The following is a 22618-nucleotide window of genomic DNA, read 5'->3' as shown; positions in this document are numbered from 1 at the left end:
TATACTAAAATAAAATATATATCTAACAAATACAGTGTTATACATAATCTGACAATATGTGACTATAAATGACATGTAATAGTGTGAACATTTCACCAAATGAATCAACTGTAAGGCCAAACTGGAACAGCGCCACCATTTCTTTTGACGTCTAGGGCTAGATTCAATCCGTTGCGTGGATTTGTGTAAAAATAAGTTAATATTTGACATTGAGTTGTAAAATGGTTACTCTTGTGAGTGTCCTCTCAGACTTTAAGAATAGGCTCCTTCTGATGCGTTCTCATAACATTGTCAAATCTGTCTCTAAATTCTGATATGACTTATCCATACACACTGAATACACATACACTATCCTTCAGACATTTATTAGAAATATTCCAAAATACAATTAGTATCCATAATTTGGTGTTTATGTATATTAAACTTAAAATTAAACAGGCAAAATAATGAATGGTTTAAACTATCCGATCTGTAGGTATTTTAAAAAGTAATTAATTAGATGTATAGTTTAAAAAAAAAGCAACTACACACTTTAGAGAAGGATAAAGTACAACCCCTTGGTAAATAGAAGAGTTGTGCAACACTGAATATATACTAAAATAAAATATATCTAACATATACAGTGTTATACATAATCTGACAATATGTGACTATAAATGACATGTAATAGTGTGAACATTTCACCAAATGAATCAACTGTAAGGCCAAACTGGAACAGCGCCACCATTTCTTTTGACGTCTAGGGCTAGATTCAATCCGTTGCGTGGATTTGTGTAAAAATAAGTTAATATTTGACATTGAGTTGTAAAATGGTTACTCTTGTGAGTGTCCTCTCAGACTTTAAGAATAGGCTCCTTCTGATGCGTTCTCATAACATTGTCAAATCTGTCTCTAAATTCTGATATGACTTATCCATACACACTGAATACACATACACTATCCTTCAGACATTTATTAGAAATATTCCAAAATACAATTAGTATCCATAATTTGGTGTTTATGTATATTAAACTTAAAATTAAACAGGCAAAATAATGAATGGTTTAAACTATCCGATCTGTAGGTATTTTAAAAAGTAATTAATTAGATGTATAGTTTTAAAAAAAAGCAACTACACACTTTAGAGAAGGATAAAGTACAACCCCTTGGTAAATAGAAGAGTTGTGCAACACTGAATATATACTAAAATAAAATATATCTAACATATACAGTGTTATACATAATCTGACAATATGTGACTATAAATGACATGGAATAGTGTGAACATTTCACCAAATGAATCAACTGTAAGGCCAAACTGGAACAGCACTGAAATGTCTTTTGACATCTAGAGCTAGATTCAATCCGTAGCGTGGAAGGCAATGTTCCTGTGTTCGCAGAGACTGCATTCACGGAAAACGCTGCATATGTCAACTCAATCGGAAATTACCTTTAAATTTCGATTGTGCTATACAGCGGATCTTCTGCACTACAGGTTGAATCCAGGCCTTAGTCTCCACGGTTGTCCAAAATAAGTTGAGTTGAGTTTTGCTTGTGCCATTGCTGACAGCACACAACAGTGAATTTAGCAAATTGATTCATTTGTGTAAAAATAAGTTAATATTTGACATTGAGTTGTAAAATGGTTACTCTAAGTCCTCTCAAACTTTAAGAATAGGCTCTTTCTGATGCATTCTCATAACATTGTCAAATCTGTCTCTAAACTCTATGACTTATCCATACACACTGAATACACATACACTATCCTTCAGACATTTATTAGAAATATTCCAAAATACAATTAGTATCTGTAATTTGGTGTTTATTTATGTATATTAAAATTAAACAGGCAAAAGAATGAATGATTTAAACTGTCCGGTCTGCAGGTATTTTAAAAAGTAATTCATTAGATGTATAGTTTTAAAAAAAGCATGTCATAAACATTGATGAATAAACAGCATTATGATATATCCCACAGGGCACAGGCGTCAATTCAACGTCTATTCCACGTTGGTTCCACATCATTTCATTGAAATGACGTGGAAACAATGTTGATTCAACCGGTGTGTGCCCAGTGGGATGTATCTCTTTGGAAAGTGCCTGTCACTGGCACATATTGTAGATGGTGAAGGTCAGGATGATTTTGGGGGTTGGGATTGAGAGAAGCGGAGGCTGTGGTGTTAGCCGGTGTTGAGGTGTCAAATCAGTGACGTTTGGCCAGGATGATGGTGTAGACGATGTACAGGATGATGATGGTGATGCCGATACCCAGGGCAGCGTGGTTCAGTATCCGTGCTAGACGAGAACTCCTCTCAGCAATCTGCTGGTGACCCTGGTTGTTGGCGTCTCGAGTCTGAGAGCAGAGAGGGAGGGAGGAAGGAAGTCATGGAGGGAGGGAAGGAAGGAAGGAAGGATGGGGGGAGAAAGTGAAACAGAGAGAGTTGTAATCGTTGTAATCATCATTCAGGAAAGAGAGAGAGAGACTTCAATGGAGACAGTTCAACGATGATTCAATGCCATGCTCTTATTTGATTGGAGTTATTTCAGGAGATGCAGTATTAATTCACAAACACAATGCTTAGCCAACATGCCAACTAAGTCAGAAAATAAAAACCAAAGAGGGGACATTTTTCTCTCCCACTGTAGAGCATCTATAATAGATCATACTAGTGATAGAACAACTAGAATGTTCATTTCCTGTGGCCACACCCCAAGCAGCACTAAGTTGAAACATTTGTGGATGGAGCACAAACAGTACCTGTGTGCCAGATTCACTCTTGTAGCTCTCTCCCCTAGCTACAGTCTTAGGAATGGTGCTATATTGTGAGACATATTTTGACACCTGTTATGTTTTCTCTCGGGGGAAGAACAAGGGTTGACAGGTGATGCTAAACATTGAGTCAACTAACTGAAGTCTCAGTGTCTGTGACTCATCCCTCCTTGCCATGGACTTTACACTATAGATTGAGCAGCTGACTACCAGAGTCAGTATGAGTCACACACTAAGCAACAATAAAGCTCTAAGCAAAAGTTGAACAGTATATGTGTGTCACATGCGGTCTTTGATGACTTTCTGTCTCCAAGTCAGGAAGAGTCTCGAGCCAGACAGGAAGTGCCTGTAAAACACAAACATTAGGCACCAAAATACCCACTTGACGCATTATTGGGTTAGCAGCAGAAGCTCAAATTCTCAGAGTGAAATAAATGTAGCATTTCTGCCATTTTAGTCCATGTTTAAAAAATAACAACATGCCCTCCCACCACCCTATAAGATCTCTCCCACCCAACAGTGATTGACTCAAGGCTCAATTTAATCAACCTCCCCCTAGTCACATGACGTTGTTAAAATGGCCTCCATCTGTTTCTGTCCTCTGGTGAAATATGCGAGTTGGCTTCCACAGCAGGGCGAGGGTTGACTTAAGGGTTTAGGCAGAGAGGATCTGTTTTGGTTTAGGGTAGTGTGGCGTGAGAAGGCCTGCCTGCTATTGTAAACCTGATTACTGACGGCTGGTTCATAATTGTTTCTACACGGCAAGCTAGAGGAGAAGGGCTCATTGGCTCTCTTAGCACTGGACAGTTGTTGTGTTTCTGAGGATCTGTGTACTTGCGTGTCTTGAATAATTATCTGGGCACTCCACCAAACGGTTTTCTTCCATTTCCTTGAGGTTCACAATATTTCCTCCATCCCATCTGTCTGTCTGTATGCTCTGTTTGCCATGATATTGCAAAACTTGAAATACATATAGCCTATCCATTTACTAGGCTACTAGGTCCAATTATGTTGTATGCCATATGAACCCATCACGGCCAGAAAAGGTGAGGAATACTGTATATTCTGCAGTGGTTATGAAAATAAAATAAATAGGAAAAAGATTCCTATGTCTAATTATAAGATTCCTATGTCTAATTATTTTAGATCCAAAAATAAAACATACATTTTCGCTCTTCTCACTGATGGCAAATAGTTGTATTCTTGTTAATATGGTTTCCTGTTTATTTTTTATTTATTTTCATCATGTCCACCATTTGCACAAAAGACTCACTTGCCAGCTAGCAATACAATATTTCAACCACTAGCAGATGTGCATGGTCTAAAGTTTGCGGGGAAGTGAGTACATTCTCACATCAAGTAAATTTTTTTATAAAACTGGCACACACACATTTTGGGGAATATTTTGTATGTACGCACGGTTTATAAATGAGGACCCAGAAACCTACTGGAAGCCTCATTCCATTCACTTACCCACGTAATACTCCATTGCTGATTTCCCAATAGGCCTCTATCAGCACTGCAGCATTTTGTCCATATGACTCATCATAATATAATCTGTCGGGCCAGGCTCCTTGAAAACCACATTACATTCAATACCAACTAAAGCCTAAATAAAATATTCTTAACAATTACCTGAGGAGTGGTTATTCTACTGTTTTATAAAATATTAAATACTGTATCTGCAATTTGTTCTAAACAATATGGGGAGTGCAATGTGATGACTAAGAGAAAATGACATGAATTGTCTTTGTGGAGGATCTACAACCGAACACATTGTATGGTGTTTGTGTGTGACCTCATGGAGAGTGAGGGGCAGGATGTGAGAAAATCCCCAGATTGAACCGAATCAGATTGTTGAGGGAGTCTGTCTTTCTAATCTCTGTGACATAAAGGGCCTTCTCAGTGACAGTACAGAAATACTGGTGAATGGGCCATTCAATGAGCGCTAACATTTGTTTTGTCATTTAGCAGACAAGCTTATCCAGAGCGACTTCGTACTGGTCCCCCATGGGAATCGAACCCAGAACCCTGGCATTGCAAGCGCCATGCTCTACTAACTTAGCCACATGGGACCACTATTGATTTACAATGTCAACAGATTTATGCTCTTCTCTGTGACTGAAGAGCAGGTTGACGTAAAGTGTGGTCAACTTTGTTCTATGGGCAGAATTAATTTAATTGGTTTATGAACAAATCCGATTGGTTTCTAAAAGGTCAATGGGCAGAGTATTACAGATGCACAACTTTCGAAAACAAGGCGGAGGTTTGAACTGAGAATCTTGTAAATAAAACTTTGAGTTAAAAGTTGTAATAATTATTGTGATACAGTAGTCAGTCAAATGTGACAGTATCTCTTAGATACAACTGGTCTCCTGACTTGAAGCAAAGAGGAAAATGTAGCAAGCTAGCAGCAACATGCTAAGCTAATCAGAGCAAGCTAACTAGCTAAGCATTTAGCAACCTCTTAGCTACTTATGTTGAATTAATAGATATACAAGTAAGTCAGCTAACATTTGTTTTGTTGAAATGTTAAGTTGAATAAGCTATTTGAAAAAAAAATGGGATGGACAGTTATGCTGCCCAAGGTGAAGCAAGGTAAAATGCTAAACTAAACAGAGCTAGTTGGCTAGCAGATATCTATCTCTTACTAATGTTAAGTCATGGAATAGAGCTAACTGGCTAATCTGTTTTCCTGGAAGGTAACTACATCCTTTCTTATTCCACTATGATATAATCAATTAAGCAATATTTACAAGACTAGACCAAAAACAAACTCTACCAAATTCTACCTAATATACAGTACGTACGTGAGGGTAGAGTAGGGTACTGTCAGTAATGGGAATAAGAGGGATGAATGTGTATAAACAATGGGTGAATAGATAATGGGGCTATCGAAGGGTTAACTGAAACAATGATGTTGCTATTTTCAATGACAGCTAAGTCTCTACACTTCACCTAAGATATGACAGAAAAATGTGTGTGTGGACTGTAATAATTGTATAATTACTGGGAGTGGAACACAGAAGTTGTGTGGTTTGGTGCACCTGGGCTCTACCTTAAATTATTATTTTTGAAATATGAAGAGTCTCTATACTTATCACTTTAGATGGCTTGGAGAACTTGCATCACACCTCATTCTCAGCCACTTTCCCTTTTCACCGCACGTTGGTTATAGGTTCAGCTTAACACATGCAGGATCCATGCCACTAATGGTCCTGCTTACAGAGGAGCTGTGTTCGACAATGTTTCAAATTGATAGATTTATTGGTTGTGGGGGCCATGATTGTTTATGTTTTTCTGGTCTAAGGCATGGCCACTATAACTTATTTTCCGCATTTCTGCTTCCTCAAAGTGCACTCTGTGACTTTAAACACTCAAAATCAGAGCCTAAAAGACAGTCTACGAACAGATAATAAAAATATGTCATAAACAGATGTCTGAGATAAAGCAAACAGCTTAATCTCAGACATTGTCAAATATTGAAGTACCATTCACAACATATCGTGACAGTCACAATAAAGATAACATTCACAATTAAGTTCAGGGTTTAGAGCAAATACCAACAGCGTGAGCAACATCCTATTTGGACCTGTGGTAATGACCCTATTCATTCCCAGCAACACATGGGGCCCAGACAGGAGGCGCTTCATAAAAGGAGGCTGGTATCCTAGCAACTGGTGTTAATAGAGTTAGTGTATGTAATCATTTTCTGATAATGCCACAGTATAATATAAATAATATTCAAATAATAACTGTCTAAGCACCGTTTTCTTCAGAATGTTACAAAGACAGGAAAATGGGTATAATGGATGACTAAATGAACCTGAAACTTGTCAAGGGAAACAACAGACAAGCGACTCCTTTTGAAGACAATTTCCAGGAAATTGTGTGCAGTCTTCAAAAGGGATCTGTTCATTGTCCTGTCCTTCTTTCACAGCAAATCACTCTAAAAGACTTCAAAACATACTGACTGGTAAAGACACAGCCTGCGACACACAGACACAAATCTAAAAACACTTTCAGGAACAGACACACAACCGAACACAAGCACGAGCGCGCACGCACGCACACACACACACACACACACGCGCACACACACATAAACACACCTGTAAATAGCTTCTTTCTGCTCTCTGACTATGCCCTCTTGTCCGCCATGTTAGAAAGGCCCCACTGTGTGAATGTTGAATTGCCAAGAGGCAGATTCCTGTTGCCCTCCCCTCCCCAGGCCTGTACCCCTGTTGACCGTCCCACAGGCCTTTCCCCTCCTCCGACCCCTGCCAGACAACCTGGCGCAAATCCCAAACACAACAGACACTCAGCTCAGCTATAAGGCGACTCCCCCTCTCGTGGGTTAGGCCAAGAAAAACATGCTGAAATGTGGAAAGTCCTATAAATCACAAAATAACAATATCCTTCATAAATCTCAAACTAACTGAAAACAATCCAAACTCAATAAAATAGGAAATCTACAGTGCATTCGAAAAGTATTCAGACTCCTTCCCTTTTTCCACATTTGGTTACGTTACAGCCTTATTCTAAAATGGATAAAATCCCAATTTTCCTCATCAATCTACACACAATACCCCACAATGACAAAGCGAAAACAGGTTTTTAGAAAAGTTTGCAAATATATTATAAATAAAAAACTGAAATACCTTAATTACATAAGTATTCAGAGCCTTTGCTATGAGACTCCAAATTGAGCTCAGGTGCATCCTGTTTCCATTGATCATCCTTGAGATGTTTCTACAACTTGATTGGAGTCCACCTGTGGTAAATTCAATTGATTGGACATGATTTGGAAAGACACACACCTGTCTATATAAGGTCCCACAGTTGACAGTGCATGTCAGAGCAAAAACCAAGCCATGAGGTCGAAGGAATTGTCTGTAGAGCTCTGAGACAGGATTGTGTCGAGGCACAGATCTGGGGAAGGGTACCAAAACATTTATGCAGCATTGAAGGTCCTCAAGAACACAGTGGCCTCCATCATTCTTAAATGGAAGAAGTTTGGAACCACCAAGACTCTTCCTAGAGCTGGCCGCCCGGCCAAACTGAGCAATCGGGGGAGAAGGGCCTTGGTCAGGGAGGTGACCAAGAACCCGATGGTCACTCTGACAGAGATCCAGAGTTCCTCTGTGGAGATGGGAGAACCTTCCAGAAGGACAACCATCTCTGCAGCACACCACCAATCAGGCCTTCATGGTAGATTGGCCAGACGGAAGCCAGTCCTCAGTAAAAGGCACATGACAGCCCGCTTGGAGTTTGCCAAAAGGCACCTAAAGGACTCTCAGACCATGAGAAACAAGATTCTCTTTTCTGATGAAATCAAGATTGAACTATTTGGCTTGAATGCCAAGTGTCACTTCTGGAGGAAACCTGGCATCATCCCTACACTGAAGCATGGTGGTGGCAGCATCATGCTGTGGGGATGTTTTTCAGTGGCAGGGACTGGGAGACTAGTCAGGATCGAGGGAAAGATGAACGGAGCAAAGTACAGAGAGATCCTTGATGAAAACCTGCTTCAGAGCGCTCAAGACCTCAGACTGGGGCGAAGGTTCACCTTCCAACAGGACAACAACCATAAGCACACAGCCAAGACAACGCAGGAGTGGCTTCAGGACAAGTCTCTGAATGTCCTTGAGTGGCCCAGCCAGAGCCCGGACTTGAACCCGATCAAACATCTCTGGAGAGACCTGAAAATAGCTGTGCAGCGACGCTCCCCATCCAACTTGACAGAGCTTGAGTGGATCTGCAGAGAGGAATGGGAGAAAGTACCCAAATACAGGTGTGCCAAGCTTGTAGCGTCATACCCAAGAAGACTCAAGGCTGTAAACGCTGCCAAAGGTGCTTCAATAAAGTACTGAGTAAAGGGTCTGAATACCTATGTAAATGTCATATTTCCGTTTTTTATTCGTATTACATTTGCCAAAAATTCTAAAAATCAGTTTTTGCTTCTTTATTATGGGGTATTGTTTGTAGGTTGATGGGGTGAAGAAAAAAAAACAATTTAATCCATTTTAGAATAACGCTGTAATGTAACAAAATGTGGAAAAATAAAGGGGTCTGAATAATTTCTGAATACACTGTATGTATTCCAAGGGAATCATTTTCACATCAGTAGCCGGCAGGAAATAGGAAGTCATAATTTCACCAGCTTTCTCATACAGGACATAACTCCATACCTCCTTTTCTTTCTATATGTATTTTTAAGGAAGAAACAGTGTACTGTAACACATTTTTTTGGAACATAAATTGACCTAGATACATAACTCCTTTGTATCTCTCCCTGTCTGGGAATAGTTTTAAGATGGGCCGGTAGGGTACTTTATGTGAGTGGGCATTAAGTCTATGTGCCAGTCAGACAGTGCTGCTGACTTCGAGAGACAGAAGAGAAAACTGTCTGTGTTTGCAGTGCGGCTTGTATCCTTTCTACGCAGTGCCACTCCAAACACAGGTAGGGTGGGAAGGCTTCGGTGTGGGATAGAGATGCCCAAGCCCTCTGGCAGAGCGTCAAGTAGTCTCTTAGAGAGATAATACACCCCTCACCCATTATGCCTCCTCCAGTTCTGAACTGGGTGCTGTCACGCCTACTCCCGGTCTCCTGCTCCCATCGTTATGCACACCTGGACGTCATCAGTACCTTGATTACTTCTCCTTTATTTAGCCCTCAGTAGCCTCAGTCATCAGGCAGCATTGGTTTGTTTTCATTCATGGTCTGTACGCTTCTCATGTTTTGTTTATCTGCATTCTTCATTATTAAACTCACCTTCTGCACCTGCTTCCTGACTCTTGGCGTATACGTGACAGGTGCTCAACTGTTTACAGTAGCTGAGCTATATGGAGGCCATTATCCCATTATATTTATTACGATGTCTATTCTAGTTAGTGTAACATAGGTTTCGTTCAGTGTTGTGTTGATAAAATATGGCCAAATTACAATCTATGGTGCACAATATATACACAATATTTACAGTCCATGGCATTAAACATCTAAGTTATACTTTTGACTCATCTGTCCATAGCACATTCTTCCAAGAGTCTTGATGATCATCCAGGTAATTCCAGGTGCTTTTTGGCAAACTTGAGTCAACTTTTTAGATGAGATGGGTCCCATTATGTCTTGCAAAAACCAAACAATGCATTCCACAGTAAAAACCTCATGCCAACGGTCAAGCATGGTGGTGGTAGTGTGATGGTTTGGGGATTATTTGCTGCATCAGGACCTGGACGACTTGCCTTAATAGAAGGAACCAGGAATTATGCTCTATATCAGAGAATTCTACAGGAGAATGTCACGTCATCTGTCTGTGAGCTGAAGCTGAAGCGCAGCTGGGTCATGCAGCAAGACAATGATCCAAAACACATAATCATGTCCACATGAAAATGGTTAAAAAGCTACAAATTTGAAGTTTTGGAATGGCCTAGTCAAAGTCCAGACCTAATCTCAATTGAGATGTTGTGGCAGGACTTAAAACGAGCAGTTCATGCTTGACAATACACAAATGTCACAGTTAAACCAGTTCTGCATGCAAGAGTGGGCCAAAATTCCTCCACAGCTATATGAGAAACTGATCAACAACTACAGGAAGCATCTTCAGTCACTAAAGCTAAAGGTGGCACAACCAGTTATTGAGTGTAAGGGCGCAATTACTTTTTCACACAAGGGAATTGGGTGTTGCATAACTTTGCTAATTAAATAAATAAAAGAAGAATCAATTTGTTTTCTTATTCGTAAACTCAGGTTCCCTTTATCTAATATTAGGTTTTGGTTGAAGATCTGATAACATTCAGTTTCAAAAATATGCAAAAATGAGAAAATCTGAAAGGGGGAAAACACTTTTTCACGGCACAGTAGAGTTTTCAATATGGAAAAGGAATGCTGGTAAAATAAAAGTGAAAAACTCTCCAGAAAAGTACAAACGACCATAACAGATTACATTACATTTATGTCCAAGTAAACTGCTCCTATTTGTAAGGAATTAGGGATTCCATAATGGATGAAAGACCCACTGGACATTCTAGTTGGTTCCCTACATGTAACCACAAGGAAATTAACCAGAGACATTTCAGGTCGTTTGCACATGATTATGCTGCATGGGACAGCAAGCCAAAGTGTTTACTAGCTAAGTAAACATGTCATACAACCTGCATTGTGTCTCCATAACTCTACTCAACTCTGTTTATGTTAGCCCGGGGTTACCTCATCAAAAAGAGTGATAGTCTTACTGTAAACCTGGTTCATACCCCCTCATCATTACCTGTATAAGCGTTCCCTCTGCCACCTTGTCTTTGTGTGTGATTGTTATTTGTGAGGATAGTGAAGCTTGGTATAGCCCCTTGTATTTTGTATTCGCCGGGTTATTTTCCCCGTGTGCCTTGTTTGTTCCAGTGCGCCTGCTTTGCGCACTGGATTGTGTTGATGCTTTACGGCATACTCTGTATTCTGGAATAAATCCTGTTATCCCGTGATTTACCCTCCTGCACCCGACTCCTTCAAATTACCCATCACAGAATCACACACCCGCCATGGAGTCAGCAGGAGAGGAGCACATGCCTGGAGTTTTGGCACGGGTCCGGGAGCATTCGACGATGCTAGCCAGCTTGGGAGAAGCGATGGATCGGGTTCTCCAGGTCGTCCAACACCTGGAGAGGAGAGGACCCGATCAGTCGGGACCAGCTGGGCGACCGGATCCAGCCACCCACACCCCAGCACCCGGAGGGATCCATATATCCCGACCACGGGATTTCGACGGGACAGCTGCTCTCTGCCAGGGATTCCTCCTACAACAGGAGCTATATTATTCGAACAACAGCCCGGCCCCATCGGAGCAGGAGAAAGTGTCCGCCCTCATCTCCTGCCTCTCGGGGAACGCCCTGGAGTGGGCCAACGCGGTCTGGAGTGAAGGAGGAGCCGCGTTGGACAAGTGAGCGGCTGGTCTACCTGAGGCAGGGGACAAGGACCGCGCAGGACTTCGCCCTGGAGTTTCAGACTCTAGCGGCTGGGTCCGGGTGCAACGAGCGTGCCCTCATCGACCACTTCCGGTGCCATCTACCTGTTGGACAACCTGCTGGCTGCCAGAGGACGTCCTGGAGGGGGCCTGCCCGTTCCACTCCCCCCAAACCCAGATCACGAGCCGATGGAGCTGGGTGGAGCGGCGATCCGGGAGAGCGGAGGACGACAGCGCCAGTGTCACTCTGGTGGCACGAGAGGACATTTCACTGCACACTGTTGTCAGCGTTCTTTTGGGTCTGGAGGCAGAAGGCAGGACGCTCTCGCGTCAACCTAGGTATCGAACACCCACACTCGTTCAGAGCCCTCTGCTGCGCACTGTACCCTACACATCCACTTACCTGATTACACAGTAGTTCCCCAGTGCAAGGCACTGGTCGATTCAGGCGCAGCTGGGAACTTTATGGACAGGTCATTTGCACATAGTCAAGGCATTACATTGGTTCCCCTCTCCATTCCACTCCCCATCAGAGCACTTGACAGTCGACCATTAGGGTCCGGGTTTGTTAGGGAGGTTACAGCACCAGTCACTATGGTTACGCACAAGGCCCATAGAGAGCAAGTCACTTTTTTATTATTGAGCCGCCTGATTTCCCTGTTGTGTTAGGTCTACCCTGGTTAGCACTACACAAACTCACCTTTTCATGGCCGCATATGGTTCTCACAGGGTGGTCGCGAGAGTGTCAGGGTAGGTGTCTAGGTGTTTCCATTGATGGAACCACGGTGGAAAGTCCAGACACTACCTCCACCGTGTGCATTCCCCCCGACTACCTCGATTTGGCGCATGCGTTTTCCAAAACGTAGGCGACCAAATTACCACCTCATCGGGCGGGGGATTGCGCGATAAACCTCCAGGTAGATGCTGTGCCTCCCAGGAGTCATGTGTATCCCCTGTCGGAGGCTGAAACGGAGTCTATGGAGACACACGTCTCCGAGTCCCTGCGCCAGGGTTTTATACGTCCCTCCACTTTGCCCGCCTCCTCGAGTTTCTTTTTTGTGAAGAAGAAAGACGGAGGTCTGCGCCCTTGCATTGATAACCGATCACTGAACAAGGGGACAATACGATTTAGCTATCCTCTACCCCTCATTCCATCTGTGATCGAGTCAATGCATGGGGCACATTTTCAGTGTGGAGGCACTGGCTCGAGGGGGCAAAAAACCCTTTCCTCATCTGGACAACCACCGTAACCTGGAGTACATCCGGGCAGCGAGGAGGCTGAACCCTCGCCAGGTGGGCCCTATTCTTCACCTGGTTTGATTTTACACTCTCATACATCCCGGGTACGAAGAAAGTGAAGGCAGACGCACTGTCTCGGCTGTACGACACAGAGGACACGGCTGCACGACACCGCAGTGTCCAGCTGGGCTGCAGTACGTGCCTGCTCTTGTCCGTGACCGTCTGATCTATTGGGCACACACGTCCCCATCCTCTGGTCACCCAGGTATTGGTTGTACAGTGCGCTGCCTGACCGGAAAGTACTAGTGGCCTACCTTGGCTAAGGACGTGAGGGTGTATGTCTTCTCCTGCTCGGTGTGCGCCCAAAGTAAGGCACCTTCCTTACTGATCTTCCCCTCTTTCAATGTAACACCACCATCGGGGAGTACTGTCATGACTTCCTCCGAAGTTGCCTTCTCTCCTGGTTCGGGCAGGCTTCGGCGTTCGTCGTCACTGGCCTTCTAGCCACTGCCGCTCCTCATCTCATCATTCCATTTGTTTTGTCTTGTTTATTACACACACCTGGTTAATATCCCCTCATCAATACCTGTATAAGTGTTCCCTCTGCCCCCTTGTCTTTGTGTGTGATTTTTATTTGTGTGGATAGTGAAGCTCGGTGGAGCACCTTGTATTTTGTATTCGGCGGGTATATTTTCCCTGTGTGCCTTGTTTGTTGCAGTACGCACACTGGACTGTGTTGACGCTTTACTGCGTACTCTGTATTCTGGAATAAATCCAGTTATCCCGTGATATACCCTCCTACGCCTGACTCCTTCAAATCACCCATCACAATGATGGGTGTGGATGAAGTTAATTCACCAGCACATTGTTCAACCTTAGTTGATGTTTTTATTACATTAGAAGTCATCCACTAGATAAAAAGCCACTGTCTCATTGTGAAATAAAGATGTCCATAATAACATCATAGAAGTCTTCAACCTCCTTTCTCTCTTTACCAGGCTTTGACACGGATGTTTCCACCATTACCCACATTGATCTATAGCTGTCCATCCTGATATGTGTTTGTAATCCCAGGAAGTAAGTAAAGAGACTTGGGGCTTGTAGGGATAGGTCAGGGTTTCCAGCCCTTTTCTACCCTTCTTCTCAATGTCTGTTCATTCGCGAGTGAGGTTTGGCAAAGGAAGATGGTTGTTGGAGTTCTGCTTTTGTCTTCCCTGAATACCTCCTCCTCTTACGTCACTCACCCCTATTTTTATCGCCCATGTTCCGGGAAGGGTCCCTCCCTTTCTTACACACACTCTTCCCGAATCCCACTCCGTACCCCATCTCCCCTCCCCGATCCCCTCAAACCACCCTATACTGAGGACCTTATCATAAACAGAACTCAAGACTGTGAGACATCCACAGTGTAAGGCCAAAGTTATTACTATAATGCACCTCTCCCCAGCTATGCAGCCCACTGCCAAGTCAAAAGTCAGTTCCCTGCTGACTAAAGAGAGAGAGAGAGAGAGAAGGGCCCTTACTTAAAAAAAACCGGTAAAACCGGTAACTGGGTTTCTTGGATAATGCTAAAAAAAGACTAGAGTGAGAAATACACTACTGACTACTCTACAAAATGAAAGAAGTTATGTTCTGTGGATTTTTTGGGATACATCTCTACTAGAAACACATTAGTCTACATTACATTTGAAATCTCTTAAACGGCAATAAAAGTCCCACTCACCGAGATGGAGTAGATAAGTGCAGCGATGCCAAGTGGCAGGCAGCAGCACAGCATGGTGAAGATAGAGTAGCCCAGGTAGTCTGGCAGAGGGAAAGGCAGAGCTCCCTGGGTCACAAACACCGTAGGCTGAACTGTGACGGTGGACTGGGTGTACTGTCCTGGGGGGAACTGTCCCTGGGGGTATGTCTGGCCGTAAGGGGCCCCGGGAGCTCCTCCATACTGGGACGGTAGTGCATAGCCCTGGGGATTGGGAGCCTGCTGGTAGCCTGCTGGTGCAGGGTATCCTGCGTTGGGGTACTGGGGGTGGTCCTGGTAGGGTGGAGGAGCTGGTTGTCCTATCCCAGACTTCTCATCTGGGTTCCAGCCTGGTGGTGGGGCGCTTGGCATCTTGTTGGGATCCATTTTGTTGCGCTGTTGGTGATTTGTTTCCCTTTTGTCTTACTTTTCTCTCTTTTTCTTTATTTTGTGCCTCCTCTCAATCTCTACAAGCGTTCTTCTCAGTGTCTCTCTGCCTAAACTGCCTGCCTTCCGGCCCTGGCAGCTCATTATGTTTAGAGGACCTGACAGGGAAGGGTTAGGGGTGGGGAAAAGAATGAGTAGCTGACTGGAGTCAAATAACAAATCCAGCATTTAGGCAGAAATCCTTTCCATCTAATGCAGAGGTACGGTAGCCTAGATAGGAGTTGGGCGCTACCCCATGGGGATATTTTGAACTACACCAGTAATAGTCACATTTAATTATTGTACTCATTGATGACTCTTAAATGCAAAACTTTCAGAGAAATGTTCTTTGTTATGATGTAAAACTGTACATATGATACTGTAATAAGGTAACATTTTAGAAACACTTAATATAAGGGCTGTGTTTCGTGTAGGCTTACCCTGGCGTGACGTTTTGATAACCATGTAAATCTCTCTCGGACAAGGTGACTTTTATCAATATATTCGGCCAGATGGAACCAGTCAGCCGGCCAGCCAGATAGTGTCAGTCGGCCGGCCAGATAGGTCCAGTCGGCCGGCCAGATAGTACCAGTTGGCCAGCCAGATGGAACCAGTCAGCCGGCCGGCCAGATAGTATCAGTCGGCCGGCCAGATACGATCAGTCGGCCGGCCAGATAGGTCCAGTCGGTCTGCCAGATAGTACCAGTCGGCCAGCCAGATTGGACCAGTTGGCTGGCCGGCCAGATAGGGTCGGCTGGAAGGCAAGATAGGACTGGTCGGCCAGCCAGATGGGATCGGTCGGCCGGCCAGATAGGTCCTTTCGGCCTGCCAGATAGTACCATTCGGGCAGCCAGATGGAACTAGTCAGCCGGCCGGCCAGACAGTGTCAGTAGGCCAGCCAGATATGACCAGTCAGCCGGCCAGATAGGACCGGCCGGACTGACAGATAGGTCTGGTCGGCCAGCCAGATGAGACCAGTCGGCCATCCAGCCAGATGGGACCAGTCGGCCAGGTAGGTAGGTCCGGCCAGCCGGCCAGGAAGATAGGTCCGGCCTGGTAGGTAGGTCCGGCCGGCCAGGTAAGTAGGTCCAGCCGGCCAGCCGGTCGGAAAGGTAGGTCCAGCCGGCCAGGTAGGTAGGTCCAGTCAGCCAGCCAGGAAGGTAAGTCCGGCAGCTGGCCAGGTAGGTAGGTCCTGCCGGCCAGGTTTGAAAACATTTGGTGTGGCTGCGTTCAGTCATTATGGTCCAGAATGTAATATTATTCTGTAAGTAAATCCGAGACACTCCATTTAGTATGATATGTTACGTTTTGTATGGTATGTATTAATTTCTGGATGTCCATCACTCATTTCGTATGATATTTTACGAATTACAATTAAAACTATATGTTACGAATTTCAAAATATAGAATATGTTACGAATTTGCAAAAGGTATGATATACTACGAATTCTATCTAGCTGGCTAACATTAGATAGGCTAGGGGTTAGGATTAGTGGTCCTCTGTAGCTCAGCTGGTAGAGCACGGCGCTTGTAACGCCAAGGTAGTGGGTTCGATCCCCGGGACCAGCCATACACAAAAATGTATGCACGCATGACTGTAAGTCGCTTTGGATAAAAGCGTCTGCTAAATGGCTTATTTATTATTATGATTAGGGGTTAGGGTTAAGGTTAGGATTAAGTTTAGGAGTTAGGTTAAAAGTTTAAGGTTAGAGGAAGGGTTAACTAACATGCTAAGTTGTTGCAAAGTAGCTAAAAAAGTATTAAGTAGTTGAAAAGTTGCTAATTAGCTAAAATGCTAAAGTTACTTAAGTTGCCTTAAGTAACCATCTCTGTCTAATGTAACCATACCAAACGTAACATATCATACTACTTTGGTATCTCAGATTTACTTTTACTATGTTATGTCTAGTCTATGAGACCAGGCTGTTCTGAGGGCCTCGGAGACAGTAGACATTTTTAAGAGAGAGCTCATGACACACCTTTCTAGCCATGCTTTTACTTAGGGTGATTTTATTGTGCTATTTTATCTACCTGATATAATTGTATTTGCTTTATTCACTGTTGTTTTATTGCCCTATTCAGTTTCATTTTACCATTTTAATTTGTTTAGGTCATCTATCATATCTTTGTCATTTGTATTTATTTATTATTTTACTTTTTGTTTTAAGAACTTTCAAATGCATTAACTTGTAAGAAATGTGCTCTATAAATAAAGTTTGCTTTGATATAGAATTACGCCGTACCGTAGGTCAAACATGTATTTCTAACATGTAGAAATAAGGAATCCTTAGGAGTCCTTCCTCTTACTCAAACACCAAGACAGTAGCATCATCATCATCAGGAACCTGCTTCTCGGATGCATTTGGATAACTTTCCTCTTAGCTCGTACATTGGAAAGCACCTGGTTTAGTGTCTATAATTTATTTTCTTTATAGACAAAAAAATGACTTACGTTTACAACAAAAGAATGTGGCTCTGCCATGTTAAAAACACAACAACAAGATGTGGAGACCAAGTAAAGATATAAATATAATCAACTTACTTTAGAAGAAATAGGAAACTATTTCAGAATAGTGCAAGGTGTCAATATATTTGCTGGCACTTTAAGTTCACGATATCAGGATGGTCGGACTCAGATAGTTTGTTGAAACATCAGGCAGACTCTCTAATCGTCACTTTGGCATGCGAGTCCCACTAGGATAGCCATCACAGGCCTCTGCATCAATTCCTTTCTTGTATTAATTGTTTTCATGTTTATTTGGGAAATAAATAAACCTGTAAATGTAAATATACACTTTGTTTTCTTTTCTCCACAGCGAAGAAATCTTTCCATATTCCCTAATTAGGATATCAGAAATGTATTTAAGCAAGGTAAATTATCTCATATTGACTTTATTTGATCAAAGATCAAGAGTTGCTGTTTTATGACTGATATGAATTACAATTATGGCAGAATGCATCCTTGTGTATACACATGATAAACTCCTGTCATTTTTCAGTTCTAGAATCAGTGATCCCATCGTCAGATCAAATTGCTTCAAAGAAGAAGGGTGTCTCGTGATAGCATGGTCAGAGTAATGTTTATAACACATTTCTAATGTACGGTATTTAGCCAAAAACCTGGTTGCCTCCGCCAGTGTAGCGGACATTAGCCGAAGAATGGTTGCTCATGGTCAAGTGAAGGTGTAGCCCCACCTGCAACTTCAAAAGCAGTGTCTGCCCTCGGCCCAAGAGGGAATTTCCTCTTAGTCTAATGGGAAGATGTTGGTTTCTCCTGCAGTAAACTGAGGGTTTGTATCCCTTATGTCAAATCAGGAAGCCGAAACTTGTCCGCAAGTGGAACTTCCAGTGAGGCAATAACCCCAAGCACACATCAAAATCAACATTTTGCAATTCCCAATTGCTGGTCAAAAGTAGTGCACTATATAGGGAATAGGGTGTCTGGGCTTTTTTATTGAGAAATTTGATTAAAATTCAATCGCTAAACTGTCACTCAGGCTGTCAGATGGAAAATGACTATTGCCATTGTCAAAGCAGGGGGAAATTAAACATCTATGCAGAACAGATGGCCTTCACTTGGTGTGGAATAGATGAAAAGTATTCAATCAAACATTAATTAATGTAGCTACACCCTATAGAAGAGAGAGAGAGAAACATACAACCCTTTATCTCCACCTTTTCCCCGCCCCATCTTTCTGCATAATGATAACAAAGCATTTTCCCTGCAATTTGAATTAGATAGTATACAGTATAATGTAGGTCTATCCCTCTCGTTCAGTCATCAAACCATTCACTGCCACACCAGGTGTGTGGGAAACTTTGATATTGTGCCTCCCTCCTCCACTGATAAATATTGGCTGATGCTGAGAGTGGTGGTGGGAGTACCCATGATGTATAGAGCATTTGGACAAGAGTGAAGAAAAAGAGCAGAGAGAAGCCTATTGATTGATTTTGTTTTGGGTAAAAGACATTATACAGTTTTAAAAACATAATTTAAGAACAAGAAAATCCAGAGGATGACACATGAGAGATGTAAAAACACTTATTTCCAGTGTGGTCCTCAGTTAATGATATACTACTTTTCATTGAGCTATAAAACATTCACCACTGCATCAGCGCAGCTTGATATTATAGGTACAGTATTAGTTCTATGGAGCAGGCAGCTAGTGTAAAAATGTAAAGTCTCAAAACACCATGTGTAATGAAACCATGAAAAGTAGTGCACCTAAGCTGAGATCTGGTGTTTGGAGAGTGTTTGAATGTAAACCCAATGTGTGGTTTAGAAATGCAAATGGTTCATATCCTAAATATTGATTGATGATAAGGGCCTATGGATAATCTTTTGTGGGGAATTCCACCTTAATTTTTCAATGCTTTATTTAGACAGACTAGAAAAAGGAGGGGCAGTAAGAAGATACATTTCGTTGGAATTTTACCCACTCAACCACTGTAAGAAATTATTCTGTGGTGAATAAAAAAAGAAATTAAAAAAAAGATACTTGTTACAGGCTTTGGTTTTATCCATTTATATTTTGAGGTTGGACTTTAACACGAATAGCTCGTTAGCACGTAGGGCGCACCGATTGGTGTCACCTCGTCAGTCAGTATTTGTTACACCTGTGATGGTTGCCATCTCGTTAGTGGGATGTTGTTTCACATGTGTTGGCCCATGTGCACAAAGTAGATGTCCTAACCGACTTGCCAAAACTATAGTTTGTTAACAAGAAATTTGTGGAGTGGTTGAAAAACAAGTTTTAATGACTCCAACCTAAGTGTATGTACACTTCCGACTTCAACTGTACATGTGCATAAGCACAGAGATAACATTTAGAACAATATCTAGCCTAATATAAATAAATATGGCATAACCCTCAACCTTTGCACAGTGACCAGACCGTACAAATGTACCTAGGTAGGTAGGTATGCAATATCTAGCTACAGCCATGTCTAACAGGCATGCTTCGGCAAATATTTTTATAGTAAAACCAGCTTATCAGTTTTAGAGATTTACAACAGTTAAATTATTGTATTGATGTTTCTCCTCACTGTTAGCTAGTAAACTTAGCTTGCTTGCTGGATAGCCAATAATTATTATTTACATCTGTTTGAAATCCTATCTTGAATCAGCCTTCTCCACAATGAACTGTATTATAAACAAATACCGCACCAGGCTCACCAATGAACACCTGCACCAGTGTCTCAGAGTTGCTCTCACACCATTTGTGCCAAAGTTCACAGCATTGGCAGGAGACAGAAAGTGTAATTTCTCTCATTAATGCAGGGCAAGGCCCAGAGTAACTTATACATGAATTTTGCATGGCCAGCAGTGACGTTCTGTGCATTCAGATTATTATTTTTGTTCAACTCTCCTTTGTTCTCCAGAAAACATGCACTTTATTTTTACATTTTAGTCATTTAGCAGACGCTCTTATCCAGAGCGACTTACAGTTAGTGAGTGCATACATTTTCATACTGGCCCTCCGTGGGAAACAAACCCACAACCCTGGCGTTGCAAACGCCATGCTCTACCAACTGAGCTACACGGGACATTTAAATAAAATATTTGGTTCACAGTGCATTTTTTTGCGTAGACAGTTATGCAACTACTTTTGTTCTTCAGCAATGTTGATGCAATGTTGCACATGTTTACATTCGAAAGAAGTTGTAGTTAATTCAAATTCTTAGTCTCACTTAATGTATTTAATGTACATTTTATATAACAACAGGTTTCCTAAGTCATAGACGACTATGTTTGTTACTACGCTGTACCACAGCGCCGATAAAGGACAATATCCATCCGGACCTTTGCCACCTAGGAAATTTGTGTCACTGGACCTTCTCAAATAGTAGTTGAGTACCCCTGGTCTAGAATGTAATTGTATGCTGTAGAATTAAGAGTTCCCTTCACTCAAACTAAGGGGCCTAGCCCGAACCATGAAAAACAGCCCCAGACCATTATTCCTCCTCCACCAAACTTTACAGTTGGCACTATGCATTGGGGCCAGATTTGTCCCTCGGACTGCCAGAGGGTGAAGCGTGATTCATCACTCCAGAGAAAGCGTTTCCACTGCTCCAGAGTCCAAAGGCGGCAAGCTTTACACCACTCCAGCCGATGCTTGGCATTGCGCATGGTGATCTTAGGCCTGTGTGCGGATGCTCGGACATGGAAACCCATTTCATGAAGCTCCAGATGAACAGTTCTTGTGCTGACGTTGCTTCCAGAGGCAGTTTGGAACTCGGTAGTGAGTGTTGAAACTGAAGACAGATGATTTTTACTCGCTTCAGCACTCGGTGGTCCCATTCTGTGAGCTTGTGTGGCCTACCACTTCGCGGCTGAGCTGTTGTTGCTCATAGATGGTTCCACTTCACAATAACAGCACTTACAGTTGACCGGGGCAGCTCTAGCGGGGCAGAAATCTGAACGAACTGACTTGTTGGAAAGGTGGAATCCTATGACTGTGCCACGTTGAAAGTCACTGAGCTCTTCAGTAAGTCCATTCTACTGCCAATGTTTGTCTATGGAGATTGCATGGCGGTGTGCTCGATTTTATACACCTGTCAGTAACGGGTGTGGCTGAAATAGCCGAATCCACTAATTTGAAGGGGTGTCCATATACTTTTGTATATATAGTGTATGTGACTGTATTGACTCACTCTTATCACATTGTTTGAAGAAATGCAATTGAGCATTGGAAACACAAATAATACACGCAGGGCCAGTCTCCCGGACCCAGATTAAGTCTACTTCTGGACTAAACAGCATGGCCAACTGAGTCTCCAAAATGCCCATTTAGGCCAGGAGTAGGCTTAACATGGGTCCAGGTAAACTACTCTTGCTCAAAACTTTGTAGGTCTAATGTTCTTCTTCAGCTTGTTTCTTCTTGTCTAACTCACAAACCCTCTGTGACCTTCTGGTTGTATCATACAATGATACACTCTCCACAACTTTGTTTCCGCTGCCCGTATCAGCTGACTCTCATATCTCAGTTACCATGGCAACACATGACCTGCCATGACCACTTTAGAATACAATGTAACCCATGAGAAGGTGATTTTGTTATCATGGCCATACTCTATTCATGGTAGAATGCCTGTGGGTAGAGTTTTGTTTGTTGCATGAATCTTGCAGTGCAAGATGAAAGTGGATTTGGACTGTAGCTCGGAAACTGGCAAGGACATACTTAATTATGCTAGAGGATATTTTTGACCTTGACACACTTTCACTTTAAAATAATGCTATAAGCTAGTGTTCATACCATAGACCGTATGGTTCATATTATAAAGGACTGTTTCCCTGTGCAGTCCAGATGATCTTACAGTTTTTCTCTATCGCATACAAGCAATTTTGGGATCTGTGTTGAAACGTAGCTACACTGAGAATACAAAACATTAAGAACACCTTCCTAATATTGAGTCGCAGCCCCCCCCCCCCCCCCCCCCCCGTAATTTATCTCATTAATGCAGGGCAAGGCCTTTGGGTGGTGGATCTTTGTTGAGTGGTGGATCTTT

General features: G+C 42.6%; 1 protein-coding gene across 2 annotated transcripts; it reads right to left on the bottom strand.

The window, feature by feature from the left end:
* Positions 1-349: 349 nt before the first annotated feature.
* On the bottom strand, positions 350-15214 carry LOC311139563 (uncharacterized protein). Of its 2 annotated transcripts, XR_014614093.1 has the most exons (3): positions 14669-15209; positions 1430-2332; positions 350-745 (listed from the first exon to the last, which is right to left on the bottom strand). XR_014614093.1 is itself a non-coding variant. In XM_084174458.1 (2 exons), the coding sequence occupies exons 1-2, from the start codon at positions 15068-15070 to the stop codon at positions 2183-2185; spliced, it is 552 nt and encodes a 183-aa protein (XP_084030584.1). In that variant the 5' UTR covers positions 15071-15214; the 3' UTR covers positions 938-2182. The 2 variants fall into 2 exon arrangements, 1 of the variants encoding a protein (XP_084030584.1); XM_084174458.1 differs by lacking the exon at positions 350-745 and having other exon boundaries at positions 938-2332; positions 14669-15214.
* Positions 15215-22618: the final 7404 nt, after the last annotated feature.

This window comes from Coregonus lavaretus (genome assembly GCF_964263955.1).
Source record: "Coregonus lavaretus genome assembly, chromosome: 13".
Lineage (NCBI taxonomy): Eukaryota > Metazoa > Chordata > Actinopteri > Salmoniformes > Salmonidae > Coregonus > Coregonus lavaretus.
The sequence above is the reverse complement of the archived record's forward strand: the minus strand, read 5'-3'. Positions and strand labels throughout refer to the sequence as shown.

Excerpts from the sequence above, each read along its gene's own strand:
- LOC311139563 (XM_084174458.1), bottom strand. The coding sequence starts at position 15,070 with ATGGATCCCAACAAGATGCCAAGCGCCCCACCACCAGGCTGGAACCCA. Across the intron at positions 2,333-14,668 it reads CACTTATCTACTCCATCTCG|ACTCGAGACGCCAACAACCA; the intron begins GTGAGTGGGACT and ends CTCTGCTCTCAG.